The 27197-nt window shown below is 40.5% G+C and overlaps 1 protein-coding gene across 1 annotated transcript in view; it reads right to left on the reverse strand.

Moving 5' to 3' along the window:
* MNAT1 (MNAT1 component of CDK activating kinase) overlaps positions 1–27197 on the reverse strand; it is a 118800-nt gene that overhangs the window by 47340 nt on the left and 44263 nt on the right. The window contains exons 4-6 of the mRNA XM_059850530.1: positions 27003–27106; positions 22892–23032; positions 17479–17604 (exon numbers count right to left, since the gene is read on the reverse strand). Of these exons, the coding sequence (XP_059706513.1) occupies positions 17479–17604; positions 22892–23032; positions 27003–27106 (371 nt within the window). The remainder of the gene's footprint in view (positions 1–17478; positions 17605–22891; positions 23033–27002; positions 27107–27197) is intronic.

The following is a 27197-nucleotide window of genomic DNA, read 5'->3' on the forward strand; positions in this document are numbered from 1 at the left end:
ACCTAAGCCCCAGCCCAGCTACTCCAACAGCTGCACTGGTCTGTTCCAGGGTATTAGCACAAGTAGGGAGCTGCAGGGACTGCTAAGAAGTCAAAGAAATTCAGACTTTGTTTAATCTTCTCCACCTCAGATTTAGACCAATACTAAGAGGCAGCCCTCAAGTGCTACACAGAGCATTCTATAATTCATACAACAGTTGAGTCACAGCAAACCAGCAGCCTGGCCAGGATAATGCTTTACTGGATGTACCTACATTTACTTCTGCAAAGGGCTACAGTTTGCTTTTAATTATTCATAATGTTCTACAATGTACTTGGATGTGTATACTGTACATACACACAGCAGTTTGAATAAAATAAACATACCTCAGTAATTAGCTGATTGCAGTGCTCAAATAATGCTGTTTTTAATGAGATGCTCTTTGTGTGCATGGAGGTTTTTGCTCTGTGTGTGTACACACAGATACACCCAAACACAAATAATCCAGGGCATGAGCTAAACAGTTTTAAACAAAGACTATCATAGAATGTTTGCACAACCCTGCAATGCCCCAATCATGTACACATTTGCACACAGGAATTATTTAGAGGCGTGTCAAGCTAACAAATTTCTTTGCCATCAGATAATTGTATCATCCACTTACCTGGGACTTAGACCCAGATTCAGCAACACTGATTCAGCTTAGAGAACTACCCAGCTCCAAGCACACAAAGAGCCTCACAAAGCCAAAGGAGCAGCCACATTCCAAATACTTTGCCTGGATCGTGGCCTGCAAGTCCAGTCCAACAAAGCCAAGCAAGCCTAAACCTGATGGGGTAAACGGAGCCCATCCACCACGCTGCAATTACCTGTGGCAATAAACACCACGCTCTAGGAAGCACAGGCTTGCACAAACAGGCCTCCAGAGGAACAACCAGCACCCTCACAACTCCAGTCTCCACTCCCTGTCCTTGCATGGACTGTTCCAACAGCTGGGAAGTGGAGCAGGTTGTGCCCAGGTGTGTGACACCAACGTGTGCCATTGCTGGGTCCACAGACCCACCACAAAACACGGATGGGCCCTGGAGATGAACTGCAACGGAGATCAAGTCACAGAGCTGAGAGCCAAGGCAAGAGGAATAGATGCTTGCTTGGTTTCAAAGCACATGCTTAAGGGTTTTCTGGGCCAAAGCCAGGGTGATCCATATCTTATGAGATCAAGCACCTCCGCCAGGTTTGCATCAAAAATTTATACGACTATTTCAGCGATAACATTAGCCCACAAGGGCAGACTTTAGCTCAACCCTCAAGGTACAGGCAGCCAGAAGAATTTTACCAGGCTAATCCACATGCCTGAGGCATTTCCAAAGCAAAAACCTACCAGTATTGGTGTGAGCTTTCTTACCAGTAGAAATGGATTTTTGACCATCACTTTCTAAATGAAGGTGGTCATCAGAAGACTAATACAATATTATTAAGATAGATTTTAAGAAGTGTATCTGGCTTCCAAGTAATATCTCAAGATTAGTTATTTATTATATAAATCACCTTAAGTTCATTATCTGGGCCCCAATCCCATAGGCCAAACAAGTTGAGAAAATAATTCCACTAGGGACTGTACATAACAGGGTCCATTACTCATACCAAATATATCAAACCCCTTTAGAAAGTTAACCTACAGAGAAAGTTTCCAAATTTCTCTAATCATCCATTTAAAACTTTAAAAGGATGAGAGTAAGCAATTATAAATCAGGCAGACACACATATTTAGAAATCTGTTTAATTTTAAAAAGTGGACTAGAATTCTAAGGAACAGCTTACTCCAATAACCACTGAATTGTCCATAATCATGTTGGTGGGCTTTCAGAATAATTCTTATCTTAGCATTTAACATTGTTCTTCTTGATTAAAAAAAATTGTAAAATGCACTGCAGACAAACCACAATCCCTGTAAACTGACTGTCAGGGGCATCACTTTCTTCATGGGGTGCACCTCATCTTATCAAAACAACACAAGAAAACTTGCTTTCTTTCCAAATGCATACCAGATTTCTCTAATCTGTGCATTTACCAAACTGCATAAACAGAGAACTGGTGGTTTGATGCAATCAGCACAGTGCCATTTAAAGCACAGCACATCACAGCACCCTTAAGTCTTTTTGGAAATACCTCTGCTGCTCAGCAGCACCAGCTTTCCACCAGTTGCTGCTCCACATGCTATTGCCAATCAGCTGCATTTGCTGTAGTGCATTCCAAAGTTTACTAATTAATCTCTGCACTAACCCCCACTGATGGCTGGTTGCCATTTGAAATGATCATCATCTTTTATTTAAAGACATAGCGACCGTATGGCCAAACCCAGACCTTATTTGTAAGAAAGAGGTGAGCCAAATTTCAGGTAGTTAAATCCAGGGTTGTTTTTTTTTTTTTTTTTAACCTGGACAGAGGCAATTATTAATGGTTTGAGGATGTTTACATTAGACACACTCAGTCATGTCAATGTTAATTGTCAGGAAATGGGCACACTCTTGCCTTCTGAGCTCAGAGCCACATTCAGCAGAGGGTATGAGATGCAAACCACTGCAAAAGAGAGTGTTCATTTCTTGCAAAACAGCCTGCATGCTTTGAAGCTGTTTTAAGGATTCCAGCTTATTGCTCCATTTCAGATGAAGTTTTAAGCAGTGATTTCAGGCAGTGCAACCTCTCACACCATTGTTCCAGGCTGCTCCCATTCAGCAGAGCGTTCTGGCTCCGTGACCTTCACAATGACCTCTACAAAAGCAGTTGTGCATTTCACTGTGGTGTAAATCCTCACAGACAAGTCGAACCTGTTCTTTTTGGCATCCAGCCCTTCAGATGAATACTCTGCAGAGATTTATTATGAAAGGGGAATGAAGGGGCATTATTGCACAACATTCATCCCTCACATACAGCGAAGTTCCATCTCTTACAACTTCTGAAGACTTTTAAATAAACAGATCATATTAATTACACAAAACCCTCTTCTTCCTCACCAATTTTCTGTAATTAAAATTTGCTGTTGTTTACAAAAAGGTAGATATGCCCAGGAAAAAGCATGTGTGTGAAGGTGTTTTACATTATTATTAATAAGTAATATTCATACTTCCTGTTCCTATACACAAGGGATTGGTGTTTCCTAGCACACCATTCACTTACAACACTGAAGTATTATTCCACATTGTAGCAACACACATTGCCCTAAAAGGGTCCATTAATTATTTTTTTAATACCACGAAGTTGCTGCAGGATATTAGACTGTCTCCATAAGAAATACACTGCTATGGTAAAATGATGAATGATGAAGTTTGCAGGTTTTTAATTAGATTTCAGAGCAATAAGAATTTACAAAGTTGTTCTCCTTGGCCTTAGCTTAATACTTTGTGTGACCTTATGCAAATAATTAGAAAGAGATTCAAGATTCCATTAATCGGAACGTATAAAAACATAAAAGAATAGTGAAAGGAGTAGATTTTATAAACTCAGTGAGTCTGCCAAAGTGGTCAGAGAGAGCAGTAACCCTAACACTCACATCATCCACATTCTTTCAGGTTTTCCAATTGATCCTTCAGCAAAATATGTTCTGTTAGAGAAGGGAGAAACCATAACAAAAAACCACCCAACCTACATTGAATTGATATTTCAATCCAAAAATCATGTTCCAACTAGCTGCAGTCGCTTGGTATTAACCACAACTGAAGCATTTTGACTGAAGTTCACATTCCCTGATCCAAATCTCGGAGCTCCCCTCAAAAGCTCCCTCCCCCCACTGTCAGCTGTCATGGACAATTGACAATGCACATGCACATCCCTCCCACTGCAGAAAGACAGAGCTGCTGTGTGTGTCTCTCCCTGTCACCCACAGGCCATGACAGGTAGGGCTTCTCTATCCCCTTCCTCAAAGTGTCAGCTGGCCATTCCTTGCCTTTCCAGCTTCCTTTTCTGCCAGCAAAACCACAGACAACAAAATGCACAGCAGCAAAAACTTCCCTGTGCAGAAGATACAGGAAAACACAGTCTCCTCTCACCTTTCCCAGGTCCAGACTGCACTTTCACAGCTCCAGAGCTGCAGGCAGAAGTTTCTCCAGAAAGAACAGGCAGCAGTGGTTCTTACTTTACTATGTCTAAATTCAGTTCCCCCCAGGAGGTCCAACTCTGCCATCTCCACCACAGTCCACTCCTTCATTTCTGAGGCTACCAGTGAGAAGAGAAGGACTAAAACAATGGAAGGTGAACCAGCATGGTCACAGAGAGCTGCATTTAACAACAAAGATAAACTATCTGCAGTTCTAAAGGAGCTTTCATCCTACAGCAGAAACTTCACATTTTGAAAAACTGCAGTTGCTATGTACTTTGTCTCTTCATAAATAAATCAAATAAAAACTTAAATGCAACTGCATTTATGATTTGGTCTTCATAACAAACAAAATAACCCTGATTGTCCCAATACTTTATTCAGGATTAAAAAAAAAAATCCAAATGTTTTTCAAGTAGATGACAGAGAGACAATGCCAAAGTTATACCTGGCACCTACAGTTCAAATTGGTTACAATTTAAAACAACTAAATGGGTACAACACTCCTCATGAATATTTATATTACTTTAAAGTGACACATCTGTTTAATTTTGCATTTCAAATACACTTAACTAACCAGACACAAAACAGGTTAAAAATCAGCACAAAGCCAATACTGTACACAACACTGTCAATGAAACTAAACTGACACAATGTTAAGCTTTAATATAAATAGCACCTTAAGGATTGGGATAGGGGGCTTTTACCCCATATTCCAAAAGTGCCTGCTATGTGATAAATTCTTGGCCTAACCCTGTCTAGGCTTCAGATTCTACCTAAACAGGAATTCAATGTGGCATCATCCCACCAAGTGGCAGATTAAGGTGCAGAAGTGAAACCAAATGGGTGAAGTCAATGAAAGGATGAAACTCCCACTGCAATCCCCTCTGTGTTCTCTCATGAGCTCTTAAACCAAGCCCTCTTTTCCTCCCCCATAACAAAAGAAAATCCTAATCATGTTTTCTTGTAAACAACCAGAAAGAGGAATGTTAGGTATGCAGGCAAGGCCAAGACAGTGCCACCCTTCAGAAAGGCAGAAAATTCTTCAAATATTTACTGATTGATCATTCCAACTTTGCTTGTCTGAACCCAAAGGGTTTTCACAGGGAACCATTACAAACTGGGATGAATGTGCCTTTTTTGTTTTACGTAGCACAGGTACCAAACACAGGCAGCCCCAGCCCTGGAGTGCCCAAGGATGGTGAGGATCAGGTGCCCACATGCACCCCTTTAGATCTGTCAGCACATCCCCAGAGCCCAGCCCAGCAGCCCAGTGCTGGAGCACTGCCTCTGACTGACTTGCAGAGGATCACATTTCTGTGATCTCTCTATGCCTTGGAGAAGGGAGTGATGCTCTATTTATTTATGCCTCTCTTTCAAGAGATGAAACAGGAGAATGGGCCTCAGACCTAAATATATATATATATGCTGCTTTCCTCCTGTGCACAGCCCTCACTTTTAACTTATTCCTCCCTCCAAACTACTTACCTTTTCAAAGTCCTCCAATTCCACTTGCACTACCTTTAAATGCACCATCTGTGTCCTGCAGGATCTACCTCACTTGCCCAGAATAATACAAGAATCATTCTTCTAACACAAAACCACCATTTCATTTTCTACTAATCATGGCAAATGTTGCAAGTTCCAGTCTCCTGGCCCCCATCCAGCTAATTTAGATAGATGGTTCCACATGTGCTCTCTGTCCTTCCATTTCCTGCCCATACCCCAGCACACATTTGTCTCAGTGAGTCAAAGCAGCTTTCTCTGTAGTCACAATATTCTTTAGTACTTTATATTTTAAAAAAGAAGCCTGCATAAAACACAGCCTATTACCATGCTATTACTGACTTTGCAAGAGGCAGAGGATTTTACTGCTTTGCCACACATTCTGCTGAACTGTAATGGGCCACAAGCTACACCTGAGCCTTGCATTTCCCCCCAAATACAGAAGTTACCTGTGTAGCAACTGTGTTCAAGCAAAGCAAAACAATAAACTAAATTAGACAATTTTCTACTTCAATATTATCCATGTTTTTTGCCTTTAAAGTAAAAACCTTGACAAACCCAAAATATTATGAGGAATGAGGATAAGCCAGACTTTCAGAGACCATGGCACTTCTTCATTAAGATAATTTGTTTCCTTACTAGCTAAAGTTGTTAATATTCCTTTCCAGAGACACCCTGACTGACAACCACTCCATATTTATGGGGACATGCACCTTTTGATGTCCAACACTGCCTCAAACAATATTCCTTTCCCTCACCCTCTGCACCTGAACAAACATTTTTAAGGAAAACTACTTTTGAAGTCTCCTTACAAAACACTGTCTCTTTGATCCAAATATCTTTCTTCAAGTACCCTAGTACAATACAGATGCTACATTACTTGGATGGTAATGATCACTATTGAAAACTAGAGCCTCCAAGAACTTTGAAATACATCTTAATTTTTAAATGAATTTTTAATTTATAAATGTGCCCTTTGAAAGCTCAAATGTGACTTCTGAGACCCTGTAACAAACATTCATTTATTTGCTGTGTGCACTTATGCAGAAGCTAAGGTGCAGAAATAGTGGTATATGCACAGAATGCAGCACAGCCCCAACCAACACATTGATGATTTTTTCTTTGTAAGAAATGAATATATTATTAATTAATTTATCAGTAAGGCTGGTGTACCTTGGACAAAACTAAAGATGCTGCAGGAAACAAGTTCTGGCCATTCACCCCTGCCCAGCACATGTGTGTGGGTGTGGGTGTCACACTTGAAGCCACACAAGTGCACACACACCACCCTGGCTAACCTCAGAGAACAGGATTCTCACACAGGGACTGATGGTGATGGATGAGTTCCAGAATCCCCAGGCCCTCAAATCCTTCTGTCCCAGAGCTCCCCTCTAATTCCCAAGCTTGTGCAAAAACCACTCAGCCCTTCTGCCTAGAAACCCCCATCCCACTCAAAGCCACATTTCTGCCAACTCTGCCCCAAATCTCCCCGCTCAGAGTGATGGTGCCATGGCCCCCATGTTCTCCCCAGTTTGTCTCCTCTGCTGCCCTGGGCTCCCCATCCCAGCAGCCATGATTCCACGCTCCAGCAGGGCACCACTGCTGCTGCCAGCACTTGTTACTGATTTCCCTGCCATATTCCTTCCAGCAACTGCCTCCCACTATGGCCATCCCTTGTCCTCCTCTTGGCTCTCCTTGTATGACCAAGTCTGGCAAGAATTTCAGAAAAGCTGTAAGCTGTGCTTACCTTAAATTTGTCTGAAGGTGGCCCTGAGAACAAGGAAGGAAGAAAATTCAGACATATGGGAGATCTTTTAACTGTGCTGTGAGATCACCACACTCCACATGGACAAATGGATTCTAGTTCATTGGGAAATGTAATAACCAGGAGTGAAACCAGGCTGGGAAGTAAGTCTGCACACATGTGCTTTAACAGGCAAGTCTCTCAGAACAAGACAGACAGACATAGCCCAGCTGAGTGCTGGCTCAGAGGAATCTGCAAAGCCATCATCCCTGCTCTCCACTCCAGGTCACCAGGGCTCCTCCAGGTACACAACAGTGGAGATGAAGGAAAGACACAGAACTGCTTTGATCAGCAGCAACAAAAGAAAGGATTAGAAACAAACATGTGATGTTCTCATAGATGCAGACAACTGCTAAGAAAAAAAGGATCATGGCAGGAAGGTCACACACTTCTGTGCACATATACAAATGTACTACAGCTTCCCTATATGGCTTCTAATACTTCATTGACCTTACTATAGTTCTTTAAATGTTCTTGCTGCTCTCTTTAAAAGAATTTTCCTCTTTAAAAGTCTTCAGCTGAATGTAATTTCACATCCAGTCTGTAAAAGTAGAGACAGTCTACCAACCATCTGCAGGAGAAATCAATATTTTTATTGTTAAATGACAATTAAGGTGCCTGAACTATTTTTTTTAAGACCTAAATTCTAAAACATTTAGTTCTGTAAAGTCCCCTTTACAAAGTCATCTTCAAGGACATAAAAAGCTCCTACAAAGAGGCAGGGAACTTTTGCCACTCCCTAGGTAGAAAATGAGCTTGTATCAGGCCAAGGAAACAGTTGCTGAATTTCTCCTAAAATGTAAAAGCAAAGGCAGTAAGTGTTACCAGAGGCCAGGGAGATTGCAGAGCCCCCATCTCAGGTGGTCTTTCAGAACAGGTTAGGACAGGTCCTGCCATGAAGTCCCCCTGGCTCTGCCTTATGGCAAGGGGAAGGACCTCATGACCTCTCAAGAGCCCCAGCCAGCACTATGATTATACAATTTCAAAAGTACCTGCTGCAATTCTGGCACCACAACTTCTCTTTCAATTAATTTTTCTTCCCTGATTTAAAGTTCCACCCTCACAGAGGGACTTTGTCCACTCCCATTTTTTACCATCTCTGTAAGACAAAATGCTTATACTTACAATTTTGGACAAGCTATTTCTTTCTGTTTCACTCCAGCACTACTTTCTCATGGGTTTACTTTTAAACAGTGCATCAAACAGTACTGCTGAACACCTTCTTGCATTAAAAGTGTGATTCAATAACTTTGCAATGTTCATTTAGCACAAACTCTAATATTTCATGTTTATGATGTTTGCAACTCTTGGCCAAAGTATAGCATCAAAAGAGCATGTATGCACTGAATTGTATCTTGTTCAAAAGAACAGCAGCACTGAAAAAAGTTCTATTGGAACAATCTATAAATGTGTTTACATTATATGAATGATTTGCTGTTCCTTCACAAGGCATGTAGGAAGTCAGCACTTCTCAAATGTGTAAAGTATTTCCATGTGCTTAAAGCACGATCTTTCCAAAACAAACAATGATTGAGAAATTTTTTATTATTCTTTATTTCCCTGCCAGCTGTTTTTTTGGACTCTCCTCTCAGCCACCTTCTTTCTTTCAGTCAGATCCCTCCTTATTGCTCAGAGTAACACCTACTCAAGCAAAGGTGCATTCAGAGCTGTAAGACCCAGAACCAGGAGGATCTCAGGCTGATTTAAATGGCATTTTCCTGAGATTACTCTACAACGTGTCTTTGTGCTATCTTAGCTAGTGGCAGGTCTGGCTGCTGCTTGGGATGGAATCTGGGCATCCTACATTAGAGCCTGCAGCCCATTCCTGCTGTTCTGTCCCAGTGCCTGCTAACATACAGGCAAGGAAGCAAATGACAACCTGGCTGAACTCTTCCAACCGCCTCCTTTTTCCCTGTGAGCCTTTTCATGGGATCAGAATATGCTGCATGTCACAGAAATGTCCTCTGAAAAATGATGGGGAAGAGTGAGGCATGCAAGTAAGCTCTTGGGCAACTCCAAAAATCAAACAGGACACTAAAAATCACAAACAAAACAAAATGAAAACCTAAACCAACCCAAACAACAACAACAAAAAGATAATTTAAAAACCTCCTAACCTAAGAACAGCTCTATTCCAAAAAGTGACAGCTAAAGCACAGATCTGCTCTACTGCTGACCACAGACACTTTAACTAACAAGCACATTGGTCATGCCATTCAGTCCTGTACAATTAACACTGTTGGCATTATTTCATTTACTAAATTCCAGTTATTACAGCTGTGCAAATTTATGGGTCTAATTTGTATTTATACTAATATGTGTACATAAACATGTGCTGCTTTAGCCATGTAAAGGAGCCTTAAAGCAAATGAACAAATATTATTTTAACAGAGCAGTATCAGAGACCCCAACCATAAAAAAGAATCAAGTCAAGCAGTTCTGATTATGTCTGTCCACCAAACAGCTTAATTTCAACTACAGCATATTTCCTAAGGCATTCCAAACTAAAATCCTGCAGAGAGCTACGGGGAGACATAGCACTGCATTTTCAAAAGACAGTTTCCTTTTCCAAGGCCATTGCTGTGCAAATCAAGGGAGGAGAAATAACAAATACTGTCATTTACTTTGCCTTTTTCCCTCCAGAAACATTTTCTTACCAACATAAGGAACAAAATTCATTAAGTCAACATCATGTGCTGAATGTTTATGCACTTTGATATAACAGTAATTACTTAGTAAGGCCAGAACCCAATTAATGTTTCAGACTTCAGTCCATGGGCTGGAGTGCACAGGAAGCATTCTGATGATAGATCACTTAAATAAAGTTTATTTGGCATACACTTCAAAACCAGAGTTCAGAAACTCAAAGCACAGTTCAGCATGTATGTGCTTGACTCTTAACAAAACATCTTTATTTAAACAGAGGGCTAGAGATTTAGTATGACAAATGTATTTACTACTACTAATCATTTTCCATCAAGCTACTCGGAAGTTGCAGTCATATTGTATTTATAAACTTAGGGGATTTAAAGGAGCAGTAGGTGGGTCACAGGACTGTGGATTACTTTTTAAATCCAGCATGTTTGTCCTGACCTGAGTTACATGGTCCAGCATATTTGATGTCCCTTGGTTTATATATTTGAATTCTATAACCACATATTGTGAGAAATGGTAGAGATCCAGCAGCCACAACTTCTTTTTCCTCTCTTCTTTTCAGAAATAGTATCCTTCTTAGCCAATCAATGCTCATTGTTAAAAACAAGACCCTGTTACTGATGACAAAAACTCAATGCTAAAGCAATATGCAATGTACACTCTGAGTAGGAATCAGGAAATGGTGCTTAGCAACTGTGACGGTGTTTGCAGGGGTCCCAGGATGAGGGAAGAGATGAGAATCTTGACTCCATGTTTCAGAAGGCTTGATTTATTATTTTATGATATATGTTATATTAAAAACTATACTAAAAGCATAGAAGAAAGAATTTCATCAGAAGGCTTGCTAAGAATAGAAAAGGAATGAATAATTAACAAAGGTTTGTCGCTGACCGAGACAGTCTGGACAGCTGGACTGGGATTGACCATTAATTAGAAACAACCAGATGAGACCAATCCCAGATCCACCTGTTGCATTCCACAGCAGCAGATAATCATTGTTTACAGTTTGTTCCTGAGGCCTCTCAGCTTCTCAGGAGGAAAAATCCTAAGGAAAGGATTTTTCATAAAACATGTCGGTGACAAGCAATTGCACAATCCCACTTGTCCCAGGGCTGCCTGCATCTCTGTGAATCTCTGCTCCAGGGAAGCTGCTTGGCAGGAACCCTGCTTCCCTGAGCACCTCCATCAGAGACCTTCTGGAAAGTGCTGTGACCCCCCCTGACTGGGACATTTGGGTTTCCTCTGGAAAGGGATTCTGCTTCCTGGCACTGACACCCAGAGCGTCTGAGCTGGGACACAGCCACCACACACAGGCACAGAGACACAGATTGCTCAGTGCCACTGGAAATTTTACCTTTACATGCATGTTCTCTAAACAAATATGCCTATTCCAAAAGGATCTGTATGCCTAAACACACTAGCTACTCTTGAAAATAAGTGTTGTAATTTTGCTCTGATTCTAAACTACCAGGAGGTGCAAAGAGGGAAATATTCCACCCAGCTGTAAAAGAGAAATGTGCATGGTTTGAGCCAAATGAAGATTAAAAACAAAATACCAATTAAACTCAAACTGGCATTCATCTCAAAGAAATCAATTCCATCTGAACAGTTTCAGTCTGAAGATACACCAGCTGAGCTAACAGTGAAGGAAGCCTTGATTGCTTTATTTTTTAACTTTAGGCAAAAACTAAAAGCACCCAAAAAAAAACCCCAGACACTAAAACACACTGCACCAAAACCAACCAAGCAAACCAGAGCAGTAAGAATTGGCAAAGTAAGGCCCCCTCAGGAGCTGCAGAATAGCTGTAGCCTAAACCACAGTGTGACATGCACCTCACTTACCTCAGAGTACCTGGCATATGTCTAAGCAACTTTGAAGGAGCACAATTGATTAAAAAGGGTATTTTGACAGACTTTTTTGAGTTTGGAACAGGATTTTGGGTAATTGCTCCACGAGCTATAAAAGAAACAGACTGAAAAACAGGAGCAGTTGTTTGCACAGGAAGCAATATTGCAGGAAAAGGCAATAATAAAGAACAGTTAATTTGACCTGAGCTGATGAGGTCAATGTTTTAAAAGAAATAGCTCCACATAACATAAAATAAGAACGTTATTTCCCATCAGAATAATACTGCAAGTGTAAGACTACACAAAAATCTCTTCCCTAACACTTGTTATGTACAGCTTAGTGGTAACACACATTCCTGAGGTGTCCTAGACATCCTGTGTCTGACACAAATCCATTCCTCTGAAATATTGGCTCTACAACTGCTCCCTCCTGCAACCTCTGGCTGCTCCGGGCTGCACACTGCTCTCCCCAGCATCCAGCTACTAATAACCTGAAACTGCAAGAACTGGAATAAATCTGGGCAATATTCAGAGCCACAAAGTTATATTTAACACTGCTGCTGTGCTTTGGACAGGGAAGCAGTAGCTGGAGCAGATATTTCACTCTTAATTCGCTGCCATTCAGGGGTGCTGTTGACAGGAGATGGAGCCCAGCTCAGCGGAAGAGCCACGGGTTAGGAATTCAGCCGGGCTGGATCCTATTGCTCCTTCCTCCACTGCTCTGCTGGCTAATCCTGGGTGAGAACATCCCCTCCGGGCATCTGCTTCCCCTCCCTCCCTGACACATCTATTTAAACTGCAAATTCACTGGGGTAGGGACCATCATGGTAATGGTAAAGCACGTAGAACATTCTGCACTAATAGTTCTATTAATAAATATTCCCACTGCTATTAAGTAATAAAATAAAAACTATGGTAAGAATTGGAAGGTCAATGATGCATTACATTAATTCTGAGGTATTTGGGTATAAAATGCAAGAAGACAAACTCTCCCAAGCAGGAGCAAACCAGGGGACACCTATGTTGTTTTCCAGCATTTTTGGGCAATCCAATTAGAGGTAATTGAGTTTTTAACTGCATGAGATTACTCCAAGAATACCATCACTAGAGGCTAAATGTCCTAGCAAGCTGGGGGAAGTCCAGGACAGTCTTTCCAGTTTTGTAAAGTTTCTTTTCTTAAAAAAGAAGAAAAGAAACATTACAGAACTGGAAGGAACAGAAAAGGGACAGATACACAGCCTGAAATGTGCTGGAGATGGCATGAGCTGAGCCAGTCTAAGGCACTCAGATTTGCTACAAACATGGAAACAGCTGGGCCATGGAGTCAAAGGTCCTGTGCTCCCAGTTCAACAAGTTGAGGAGGAGTTAAATACATCCAAACTTTGATGCATTTTAAACCACGATGGTGAGGTAAAGCACAGACCTAGAAAAGCCTTCTACAGTTCTGCAAACTACTAGAGACATAAGAATGAAACTAAATTCATGTAGCACAATTAATTCCTGTTGCATTTGCAAACTGCCATTTGTCTGCAATACATATGAGCATCTCTTTTACACCTTAAAATGAGCTCCACATTAAAGCTACCTGACAACCAGAAATGGTCATTACATTCAGCAAGAAATAAAAGAATGCTTCTCTTGCCAGACCTTGTTTTGCACCTCCTGACAAGCCCTAGAAATGCTGGAAGCATCATTCATTTCAGACAAAGTGTGCTCTTTTTAGAGCTGCTAAAGTCTGAAGTATCACAACTGACAGGAAATCTCATTTTTAGCACTATTGCAGCAATTAAGATTGTTACAGTTTCTTTTGTAGCTTTACCCTGATTTGAGATTGGATTTAATAAGATGGTTTTAAAATACTCAGATGTGCTGAAAGTATATTTCTTAATATGATGAACATGATAAGGAAAAAAGCCTGGCAGCACTGTCTGCCCTACTCAAAGACATAAATCAAAATTGATTTGGAATGTAAGCTTTGTGCACAGAGGACAGAACTTACTGGAAAAGTTAAAGAGCAGACAACAGAGGAAAAGCTGCTTCCACTGGAAAGAAGAAGGAAAAAAAAAAAAAAAAAGGAATTTCACAAAAGGAAAAGTGAAGGAGACCCTGTCCCAATGAGCTATTTGTCTGTCTTATGCTATATGGGATGCTCTTGCTCAGCCTACAAGACATTCCCTCCTCCCCCTCAAGCAGAGGAACTCACAGCACTAATATGACACCTTAAATGAGCCAACTTCCTTGAGCATTGCCCAGGAGACTAGAATGGACATGCTCCTAACTCAGACACCAAGAAACATGTCTGATTAGCAGTCAGGCAGAAGAACATCTCTGACCAAGGAAAAACACTCCTGTTCAAGCTGAAAAAAAACCCACAAGTGGCATATTTTCATAGCCTTTGTGTAAACATCAGCTCCAGATCAGCCAGCAGCCCAGCTAGCTCTATCTGGCTTCCCTTCTTTTGAAAGAAAATTAGAGGAAAACACCCATCAGAAAAGGTCAGTGGCCAAACTATTAGGAAAAAATAAAAGCCCAGGGGAAAGGCATACATAGTGATTCATTAAATGTGGACTGCTAAGCCTCTGACAGTGGGCACAAGCCAGACTTTTCACACAAATGTCCTGAATTTGCAGAACTCTTGTGCCAGAGCATTAATTAGAATTGTATTTCTTAAGAAATTCTCAGTACTCCCCTCCAGCTCTCCCACCAACAGGAGTGGTGTGAACCCCATGGTTTAGAGGGGAACAAAGCCAAAGCAACTACAAAGAGCACAAGAAAAGCTCCACCCACTTCACGTGGACACCTACGCAAAAGGAGTGGACTGAGCATCTCAGGTTCTTAGGAAAACACTCAGCCTGGCAAACAAGCATGTCCTAAGGTGGGAACTCACCTGACACTGTCACTAGAACCCACCCTCATGGATCACGTGCAATGAGCAGAACTGCTTTTCACAAAACTAACCCTGCTCCAAGGTCAGCAAACTTGCATTTGATAACTACAGGAACTTTCCAAGACGCACCCCAATCCTAATCTGAAAACATCAAGAATTTGAGATTTCGTTGCATTCCAGAGCCAATTTTAACAGTGAGGCCAATTAACCAGCAGAACATTGTGTGAACTTCAGGTCTTAGTCCTTCCTTCAGTTCCTATTTAGATGGTGTTTGTTTAACTAAGGTTACTGGTTCTTGGTACATTTAATGCTGCACGGCTCAGACCTGGCATGTTCTGTGCCAAGGAGGTACTTGGTGTCAATTGAGTCATACCTGAACCATCTCCTAATCCAGAGGCAGAATGCAGCACACAGAGCAGATCTTTCTGCCTTTGAATGGACTTTTGTGGCTCCTCTTAACATTCTTTCTGATTTTTGCACTCAAATTGCAGCCAGCAGAACTCTGCAGTTCACAACTCTTCCCAATATTGCATTCAGGAGGAGAAGTCCTTTCCTATTTATTGCTGAACTATTCACATACCCAAGGCCCCCCACACACGCTGTGGCTGAGGGTCAAACTGGTTTACTTGCTTAGCTAAACTTCCAAATCCTCTTCCCAGAGCCTGACCAGGCTGGGGATTTATTTCCTCTTCTATTTCTCATTTTGCATTTAGCCTTATTAAAACACATCTCATTCAAATGAGGCCAGTTTGTCAAAGTGACCCTGTAAACTGCCAATTTGCACATATCCCACAGAAATTCAACATCTGCCTCCAAGCACTGAGCTGCCTCCTAGCAGAACACCCACAGAAACATTCCCAGGCTGTGGAAGCGACTTCTTCAAAAATTATAAAGTTAGACACTTCCTTCATTTATTGTTCAGAGTATCAATATTGTGATTATCGTGTAATAGAATTTCTATATATATATATTTAATGTCATATAATAAATAAATCAAGCACCTGTAAAGAAAATAAGGAAACATTCATCTTTCTAAGCAAAATCTGTAATTTTGTTGGTGTAAAATTTTGATACAATCCATTTTCCATAAATAGTAGCCACCAACTTCAAATGCTTCTATCCTTAACTTTACTGTCAAAAAACATTAATAGAAATAGGTACAATTAAATTGTTCTTTTTCAATTTAGGACTAAGATCAGTCAGGGTGAGGAAATTTTTGTTTCCTGGGATTGAACAAATTAAGTTATTTAGCTATTCACATTTTCTCAACAGTGATGAATTAGCAATTAGTTATCTGGCATATCCCCTATTATTCCAAACATTAGGATTTAAATGTCCTGCTATTAGGATTTAAATGTTCTGCTGCTGGAAATCTCTTCATCCAAGTCTTTCACCATTCTTGCATGAAATTTACTTAGGGCTGCAGATCTCAAATGTCCACTACTACATACTGCATTTAATATTCATTTTTACACAAATTAAAAAATACTTCCACTGTCCTCATAACATACATAAGCTGATCTTCTTCCTTAGCCCACAGAAAAGCCACAGCTTTAAGAAATTCTGACAATGTATTTTAAAAGCAAGAAGAAGTACAGCCATTCAGAGTATTTTTTAAATAGAACAAGAGGCATTTTCTGTCCACTGGCTTTTCTACAGAAAGAATATCAATTAGAAAGCATATCAATCTCCCCCAGACTGTTAGATTTTAAAAGAAATAGGAAGAAGATCAATTTACACCACAGGAAAACAAGAAAACAATCCACACAGCCTTACAAAAACTGACACTGCTTTTGGAAAAATAAGCTGCAAATGCTTCCACACTGTGAGCACTTAAACAGATAATGAATACAGCACAAAATTCATGGCAAAAATATATTGATTACTGACAGGAAACTAGCTTGATGCACAGATTTTTGCTTTGCTGACTTCTTGGTTTGTTGAGGAGAGTAGAGAGTGTTGGCTATTTTCAAGACATTCAGTTTACCATTACCAATTCTAAAATACAAAGTCTAAAAAATGTGGATTTTAAAAAGTCTAAAAAGAGATTTGAAACAATACAAAGCAGAAAACCAGCAAGGTGCAGAAAAGACCAGTCACTGGTGCTCCCACCCCCAGCTTTACATTTATGTACACAGACTGGTGTGTGCTTGTGCCATGTCATGACACAGAACAGGAATGCTGAGAGATCTTCAGCTGCCACCCCAATGGAGACAGATTTGCAAAAATACTTGTTGCTTCCTGAAGCCAAATAACAACGAAAATAGTGTCCTTAACCTTGGCAGAATTTTCTAGATTGTCAGTCTCATACTCACAGATTACTCCAGTGCTCAAAATAAATCTGAAGAAAGTGCAGATGATTCTTGAACTTCAAAAATTTCAACTTCCAGAATTGGTATACAAATAAGAAAAATAATTCAAGGACACCACAACTTCACAGGGAGAGAGGTATAGTTTGTTTTTCGATAACTACATCGTGAAAATGTTCCATATATTTGTGATGACCCTTCTGGGTGGGTCATCACAATATTCCAACTAGCAGAATGATGAAATTCTTCAATAATTCCTAATTACTTAAATAACTGGAAGAAAAGAGGCTATTTCATGTAACATGCAACTCAGGTTTAAGCAACCTCTGAATTTCATATGAGGAAATCCTTGATCTTCTGAAAGGTATTAAAAAAAAACCAAATAAGCAAATCTTACCATTTTGATGCCAGTGGAAAATGTGACTGGTTTGACAGGTTTGGGTTTTTCCAGCTGCATTTCTAGCTGAGTAGATCTGTCCTTATGCTGAGCTAAGAGCAGAGAGGCAGGAAGATCAGAGCTCTCCTGTAAACATATGAGGAATAAATTTGAGTCCTAGACCAAAACAAATATTAATTAACACTGCATATTGTTCCAAACTGCAAGCTGTGACTGCAAGGCCATCACTAGGAGAACAGCAGAATGCCAAGTATCCTCTCCCTCAGCAACAGTTTATAGAAAACTATCATTTTCAGTAATAAGAAAAAGCTGCAGCAACCCCATAAATCAGAATAACCTGCAAACAACTATTTTTATAGAATCCACATTAAAGACAACATAACAGGCTCCTTATTCCAAATGGCCAATGCAACAATATTTATTAAAATTTTAAAAAAATTAGAACTTAATCAGAGAAGGAATAATACTGAGTAGTATAACTTGGATCAGATGTTTATCTAAGACACATTCTTTCTCCCAATGAACTCAGACCAGTTTGAAATTGTTTCCCATTAGATTTCACCTGAGGCCGTTTGGAAATGATCCTTGCTCTGCTCTGCACAATGGCACTATTGTAAGTGCAACCAACAGCATATTTATTTTCTCCTTCAGCAACTTATTTTTAGGGAAGGCAGCCAATTTTTAAATACATATATATATATATATATAAAGTAGTAAAATGAATAGTTAAGCAAATGAATTACTTAAATTGTCAGGACAGAATGATTATTAGCATACATATATGGAAGTGCATTTTTGAGAGAGTCAGGAAATTACTGGCTAAGTAATTTTCTAAGAGACTAATGTGACTATCTACATGCACTCAGAAATCCTTGAGAATTTCTGGCTAGAACTACCATGAAGCTGAGAGCAGGGAAGAAGTTCAGACAGATTCTTCCTGGACTGCTCTAACACAGTATTTTATTCCTAAGGTCCTCACACATCATATTTACTTCTGTTTCAAAGAGCCAAGCAAATACTGAACTATGAACCACATTTGTTACTCACAAAACCAAACAGATTTTATTAACAGGACTGTGATTTTTTAATAATTCTGTTCAATGTAAGAAGCTGGATGTTTTTAATGCCACAAGATGCCTTGATGGTACCTAGAGAAATCCTCTGAAGTGATCATGAAGAACAGTCACGTTGCACACTGACCTTTCACATCACTCTCCAGTCTTTTTCCCTCTCTATATTTTACTACCTTATCACTAGAATGCAAGATTAAAACAGAAAAATCTCACAAGACAAGATCTGGTCCAGAATCACAAATACAACATCTAAGGCACAGCTTCCTACTTGCATTTCTGTGATCAGCTTGGAGGAGGGAGGGAAGATGCTAAAAACCTAAATTGTAGAGACAAAATTTGGACCACAAATGCACTAGTTTAGAGTCTGCTTCTTTCAAGTGTTGTACATCTCTAACCTGCATGCAGCAGCATGTGCTGTCAGCAGAGGTTAAAGATGTTGAACTCTTTCAATGACCAGATTTAACACGTTGGGGGAGAAGGGAAGAGTGGAAAGCATTCCCTTGTTCATTTTGTCATTCATATTCCTTAAACACTCACTGCATTTCTAATAAAATGATTCAAGGAAGCCAATTTTCAACCAACTTCTCAGGAGTTCACACAATGACCAGTAACCAGATTACACAACTGTGGGAAACCCACAGTGTGCCAGCAAGGCACCACATCCTGATTGTTTGTCCTTTTGAATATGCCCAGAGCCCTTCTGTTAACTATTAACACACGTGGAAGTTCCAACCCTGTGTTTATCCATACCAGCAATTTTCTGTATGGGAAAACAAACTGTCTACACCATGAACAAAGCTGGTTCTACACAACAGTTTCTGGAAGATTTGTCTCAAAACCCTTGAGGTTCTGGTCAAAGTGTGTATTTGACCTTTCTAATGCCTTTGCCTGGTTCCAAGCTATGCCACAGTCCAGGGAAAACCTGCTGCCCTGCCATGTGCTGCAATCCCATTGTGCTCATGCCTGGGAATTATGGGCTGTTGAAGAGGAAAGTGCAAGTCCCATAAAACACAAGAGATCATCTTAGAATCCTCTGTAACAACGTGAGAGAGTTTGTACAGCACGTAAAGAAAGTGCTTTAATATGTTACTCAGCCTGGATTATCCAAGGTTAAAAAAAAATTCCCAAACAAACAACAACCCAAAATAAAACACTCATACAGCTCTCCCAGTGATGCATAAAGAGCATTTGAGACTACAAGTCTAAATCAGAACAGGGTATTGTGCTCTTAAAGTGTGAGGTTCTATTGTAAAAGAGGTGGCCTACAATGCAGGTAACACAGAAATTGCCTAATTAGGGAGGCAGAAAGGACCAAATTGCTTTTCCAGGGGGCTGCAGAGCCTGAGTTCCCCTGATGCCTTGCTGATCTCTCCAGTACTTCACACTGGCCTTCCTCTCCAAGTTCCCAGCCAAGGATGGGCTCATGGAGCCTTGGCCCAGGTCCAGCCCTTTCTGCAGGAGCCCCTGCACTCCCCAGGCTGGCCAGAAACCAGGGCACACTGCACAATATTTGGAATACCAAACATTTTTCTGTGCCTCTGGAGTACCTAAAATTATCAGCTCTTTGAAGATGGCACAGCATTCTCAAACACCTTTGCACACAATTGAGCCCTTTCCTCCACATGAAACCACCACAAGTAACACATCTAGTGACTTGGACCACCAAGATGATGGGAGGGAAGGAGCACCTCTGCCATGAGGAAAGGATGAGGGCAGTGGGATTGCTCAGCCTGAAAAGAGAAGGCTTTGGGGTGACCTTATTGTGGTTTTTCAGTACTTGAAGGGAGCTGACCAAAGAGATGGAGAGAGACTCTTTACAGCAGCCTGGAGTGGCAGGACAAGGCTCCAAACTGACAGAGGGCAGGCTTAGATTAGACACTGGAAGAAATTCTTTCCAGAGGGTGGTGAGGCCCTGGCACAGACTGCCCAGAGGAGCTGTGGATGCCCCAACACTGTGAATGTTCAAGGCCAGGTTGGATGGGGCTCTGAGCAATCTGCTCTAGGGGAAGTTTTCCCTCCCCAGGGCAGGGGGTTGGAATTGGATGTCTCCAAGGACCCTTCCAACCCAAACGTTTCTATGATTCCATGAGATCTGCAGCTTTGTAAGATTGCAGCACCAAAGGTTAAATTTATTCCTTGATAAGGACAATAACCAACATCTCTACTTGTACAACACAAAATTGTGTCTTAAATTTTTTCTTGCTGCCCAGTGGTAGGGCCAAAGTTGGGAAAAAAAAAATTTTTTTTCAAGATCCAGTGTGTCTGGGCTGTAGGCTGACCACACCAGGTTATCTGTCCAAAGGAGAGGATTCAAAACCAATGTCAGATTCTCACCTTCCTCTGCTCTCACAATCCTGCAGAGTCAGTGGTGTCACCACTGCTATCTCTGTAGCCAGAAATTAATCCTTTTTGGTTTAGCACAGAACCAGCAACCATAGATAAAAGATTAATTTTTAAGTTAATTCTTTACACTCCCAAAAGCTGCTTATGCTTGGCTTTTGCTGCATTTCTCAATTGAATTTTATTCATGATCAGTTTCACTTTCAGATTTGGAGCAGGGCATTAGAGGGATTTCAGAGACCATAGGAAAAGTTTATTTCTTTAACAACTGCTGTTTTTCCAGAGACTTTGTAAGTCATTAGACAAACACTTCAGTGCTGGTTTTATAAACCTTAGTAATATTACAAACAAGTTTTGGCTCAAATTTAAGTTGGCATTGCCCCTTCAGAAACAGAGACATAACTTGAAACTGTCCAGTTTCCTCCCTCAGCCTTTAAAAATCACATTTATATTGTTTTTAGAATATTAAGATATGTTTTAATAGCAATACATATGCAATCACAGTTCAAACTACTTATTTTAGTCATGTTTTAAGGGTTATTTATAGCTATTCTTTCTGCAAGCCACCTGGTGAAGGTTTCCAGTAAAACAAAATGCTGTGTTAAAAAAAAAAAACAATTAAACCCCACATCAGCCATTGGTCTCTAGTCAGTTAGGACTAAAACAGGGTTTTAAAAAGCAGAAACTCAAAATTCTGAGAAATAATCTGAGAAATTAAATTCAAATTCATAGTGGAGTTTTTATTAATTTATCCACTATTCCTAATTGTGCAGACTGTAAACACATTTACCTTTAAAGTGAAAATAGATTGCTGGATGTAAAGATACAGGCTTGACTTTTTTTTTTAAAGAAGATTTCTGCTCATCTCTGCTTTTGCCTACAAAAGGAAAACCAGTAACAGGTTGCCAGGAATCCTGGCTTGAAGAAAGGCATCCATCTCTTCAGGAGGCCCTGAAACTCCTAAATTTCACTTGGATCCTCTGGCCATGCCAGTGCCTTCTGCCCTGGCTCAAGGAGGAACTCTGCTTTTTCAGGAAAAGCAGAAAAGCATCTGTATCATGAATAAGAACTGAGACTACAAAGCAAGAATTAACACTGTATTAGTGTGAGATGCACTGATATAAGAGAGAAAATATCATTTGGATCTGCCAAACAGCTTTAAACCACACTGACACAGCTGAACACAAGTATGCATCCATGCATACTTCTTTTTTCTGATTTCCCTCAAGGTTACACACAGGCTGTGTGTATACAGACTGTCCTCATGGGTGTTAAACCTGTGAATGTGTGTGTGTGCATGTCTGTACACACTCTTGTACTGAAAAAATTGAGATGTGAACCTTTTTTAAGTAACACATTTAGTGAGTTTCTCTATGCCCACACATTATTGCATTTGACATGCAGAATCAGTAAATTAATCAAGATTACCAAAATTTCCAAAAGCAGTCTGAGTTTTTCTCTGTGTCTATACAGGCTTCATTCACTTCAAAAGGAGCAACTTCTGAAGTTGCTCCTTTTGAGGAGAGGTGTCAGTAAGAGAACATGACACACTCAAGGCAGAAAGCTTTTCATTGTAGTAGTTTTTGCATACAAAGGGGCCACCAGTCATTTAGGTGCTCTGACTGAGAAAGGGCTGAGCAATGCTTGGATAACTCATGAGGTTACTGTCCCCTGCTCTCCACCATCTCCACTGCAGAGGTGGCTGAGCCAAGAAGCACCTCCTGATGACCTTTTTGCTTTCACACACCAGACACTCAGCCACTACTCAGAACTGCTTAACAAGCCAACAGAGGTAGAGCTGAGCTACACATCCCAGAAGGAGTCTTCATGCAGCCCCTAGCTTAGCAAAACCAGAGTGGTTTGCACCGCTGAAATAAATAACAGGTGAGAGAATGGAAACACAAAACAGGGAAACGGGGACAGATCTGTTAATTCCACACAGTGATAGAGATGGATGTCAATGCTACTGAGCTTTCAAAGCCTCTGCTTGTGTTACTCACCAGATCATCCAGGAGTGCCTGTTTATTCTTCCTTTTTATCATCTGCTGTAGCTGCTCTTCCTTCTGCATGAACAGGCGCCTCTGTTCGCTCTCCTGCCGCTCCACCTCCAGAGCCTCCTCCAGCTCCTCCTGCTCCCGTGTCTGAGAGGGAAATCAGAAATCAGCTCCCAGCAGCCCCACAGCTCCCCTGCTCCCCAAGGGACCCCAGACAGGCCAGGCAAGGGGAAAGCAGCCAAATTCTACCTTTTAAAGCAGAAGGTGATTATGGATGATTATTCTACCTCCTCATTGTTCAGTGTAAAGTTAAGATTTTTAACTTGCTGCTCGCTGGAGTCAGATCTGAATCCTTAAATGTTAGGGAAGGGGTTTTCCTTACACTTTCACTCTAAAGTGACCCCCCCTCAGCTCCCACACATCCTAAAACTCAATGATGTAAGTAGGGTGAACAAAAACATGATCCCACAACACTGCTCCTGATCATCCCGCTCATCAGCTGCATCTTCTTTACAAAGCACACTGTGTGTAGAAGAAAAATGAGAAATTACAAATATGTGAATATTAATAGGGAAGACTATATCTTTCAGCATTTAAGCATTAACTGTGAAAAAGTCACATTTTTAGAAAATAAGGAATTTTTCCTCTAACCTGGATTGCAGTCATGTGACATGGGATGAAAAGAAAGATTAATAGTACAAAATGACAAGTTCTTGTTACAGATCTATTTCTTGGCAAGGATCTGTTTAATGTGCAAACTATTAGGTAATCTGTATTTGAAAATCACAGTGAAAGAATAAAAAAAAACCAGAAGAGGGCTCAGGGGCAGAGAAAAATAAGAGGATTAAACTATTTTATAAAGAAGGTAGATCAAAAGAATGTCAGTTTGGTTGCTAGAAGGTACAAGGAAAAACACACAGGAAACATTTTCCAAATCTTATCCATTTAAGATACTAAAGCAAAGGGAGATGCAGTAAAAATGGCAAAATAATTAAAATTTTATTAACGTAAATGGATGATTTATTGATGAAAGAGTTTCAGCAGAACATCTTAGGGAAGACACTGATCTCTTCTCTATGGTACCCAGCGACAAGACCTGAGGGAACAGCCTGAAGTTGTGTCAGGGGAGGTTTAGGTAGGATATTAGGAAAAGGTTCCTCACCCAGAGGGTGTCTGGGCACTGAACAGCCTCCCCTGGGCAGTGGGCACAGCACCAAACCTGACAGAGCTCAAGGAGGGTTTGGACAATGCCCACAGGCACAGGGTGGGACTCTTGGGGATGGTGCTGTGCAGGGCTAGGAGCTGGACTCAGTAATCCTTGTGGATCCCTTCCAAATCAGCTTCTTCTATGATTCTGTGATCATTATTGAGGCCAAGGCCATAGTAAAGTTTGTTCTAATCATAAAATTACATCATAAAGCACAGCTACCTAATAAAAGCCAGAATCTGGGGGGAAAAAAAAAAAAAATCCCTTCACCAGAAAAACTGAGCCAGTGGGTCCCAGTTACTCCTGGGAGATGTCATCACCTGCCACTGAGCCAACAGCTGCTTCCATTTTATAACTGGTGCAGTGACACTGGTAAAAAGCTGGTCACCAACCAGCAATCACCTGGAACTGGGCTCTCTTTGCATTTAATAAAAGGAAAAAAACAAACAAGAAAACCCCTAAACTTCTAACTGAGGTTATGTCTAAGAATTAAGGGATTTAGTTAGTTTGGTCAACAGAACAGAAGAGCTCAAGGTCTTTGAGATATTCCAAGGCTCTTCCACATTTATCTCTAGAGACTGCCTGGAATTTGCACTGAAACAGAAGAAAACTTGTAGGGAAGTGCTGACAGACCTTCAGACCTAGTCTGAAGAAACAGCCCAGAAAAATTAATGTCTGAAATAAGTAAACTGATAAACAAACCTAAACCAGAGCAGACTACAGGAAAATGGAAGAATTATCACGTGTCAGATCAAATTCTTTAAACAGTAAAAGAGAAGAGATATGTTCAATAGGCAGCAAGGGCAGTGTCCAGACTAAAGATAATCTAAACACAGTTCTAATATGTGAAGGGAAAGATGATGACAGTGAAGCCTGGAGTAAACTCAAGCCTACAAGTGAAGAAGTAAATAGAAAGTAAAATCACATTTTGCCACATTCAGGAAAGGATAATCAGGAAAACATGCACATTCACATCACAGAATCCAGACACAACTATTTCAAGACTGCACAAAGCAGCAAGTGAAATTAAACATCTAGTGACAAAGGAGGAAGTGCCAACATTTAAGGGAGAAACACTGGAAAAGCTGTAGTTCACTCAGGGTGCAAAGTTTTATAAATAAAAAGTGTATAAAAATATCTATATATTAAGAAAAACAATTATAACTACAAGAACACGAAGATCTTTACTTTTTTTTTTCTAAACTACAAGAGAAGAACAGTCTTAGGATCAATGTATTTCCAGCAGAGATGGGAAAACAGAGCTCCTTTACGAGAGGCATTAAGATCTCTGCATTCAATTCTGGCCCCATCTGCTTGCCAAACACAAATCACACTGGAGCAGGCAAAGGGTAACAAAAACAACAAGAGGGACAGAAAACATCTATATTCCTCAGAAGCAATCTATTACAGTGGACAGAAAAATTTAAGTCAAGAATGTAGGGACAATGACTGGCCATAAAAAGTTTAAGCAAGAAAGAAGGACACCTTTTACCATACATGGAGTAAAGACATTCCAAAACTTGCTGAGAGGAGCTGGAGAGGAAAAGCAACCCTTCAGCTTTTAGGAGAGGAGGAAATTTATAGGCAAGATTATGCAGTTTTTGTAATAACCACTGTGTAAAGTCTATTATTATGTTTCAATTGTTGAAAAAGAAATTATGAATGTTTCAAATGTTAAAAAAGAAAAAAAGGAGAAATGTTTCCAGCTCTTCAGTGAGTCTGGATTCACACAGGCTTGCCCAGCTTCCAGCAGCCAGCCTCCAGCACAGCAGGACTGTGGAGCACAGCAAACAGAAGTGCTGGGGGCTTGAGAGGGTGCAGGGCATTACAGAGCTGCTTGACAGCATCACACAGCCCCTGCCCAGGCTGTCAGAGCCACTTCCTTGAAGGGAAGGTGGGCTGCAGGCAGAGCTGCTCTCACTGTGACCCCAGAGGCTGCAGCTCCATTGTAAAATAAGACACACAGCCAAAGCTTTGGCAGGTCTCCTCAAGCTCTGAAGCAGAGGATATTGCACAGTGTCAGAGACAGGATAACAGATCAGAGATGGACCCCTAGGGAAATTTCCTTGCCTTTAAAAGGAAGAGGTTCAAACAAACATTTTTCAGATTCCAATCTCCTCCTGTGAAATCCTAGAGCTAAAGAAATCACCCAGAGTTCTGCCACAGACTTCAGGGGAGTGAGGATTTCACCCCTACTGATTTGAAAGCAAGTCCTTAGTGCAACTGGATTACAAACACAAACCCTTGTTATGTCACACTCTGGGCAGACATTTTCCTTCAAGAACTGATAACAATGTGTATTTTTATGCTGAAAAAATATTTAACAGATTAAACTTTTCTTACAGGAATAAATGCATGCAAGTTTATTTTTAAAGAACAAAATGAAATGTGAGCCATAATTTAATGAACGAATCTTCAAAGAACCCTGTGTTTTGCATACAGATTTTATATACAATATCCCTGATGTTACTGTTATCAGCTCTTGAACAAAAGGTTTAATGTTTGTTTCAACATCTTTCATTTCAAATTTTGCACAAACCAGGCCTGTGTTTTGCCTCAGTTTTACAACTCTCTCCTGGGAGCTTCATAATGTCTGAGTCTGGATTTCTTTTTTCCTTCAGATGAGAAAGGAACGATTGTCCTGGTGCAGGAATGAACTTCATCTCTCCTGGCCATTGTCCAACGACACTGCCAGCACACATGCCGTGGTGGTGCATTACACACAGGCTCTACTGCCTGCCCCTCTCCTCAAGCCCTTCCCAAAATAAAGCATAACTACATTTCAACCTCAATATTTAAATACAAAAAACTCTGCATAGTGCTTTCAGCTTTGATTTGTTTTAAAAAAGTACTCCACAAATCCTTTAATTCTTTAACAAATTAATAAAAATTGTAGAGAAGTTAACTAACCAGTTTTAACTTATTCTTCTGAATGACTTCTTTGTTATCCTTTTGATACAGCTCCATTTTCTTTTTGGTGTTCTCCAAGTCCACATTGTTGGTCAAGTTAAATACTGCATAAATATTATAAAGACAGAAAGCAAAAGTATTAGGTCATCATGCATGACTATGACAAAGAAACACTATTCTTGTGCTCTCTATCCC

Source organism: Haemorhous mexicanus, chromosome 6, assembly GCF_027477595.1.
Source record: "Haemorhous mexicanus isolate bHaeMex1 chromosome 6, bHaeMex1.pri, whole genome shotgun sequence".
Lineage (NCBI taxonomy): Eukaryota > Metazoa > Chordata > Aves > Passeriformes > Fringillidae > Haemorhous > Haemorhous mexicanus.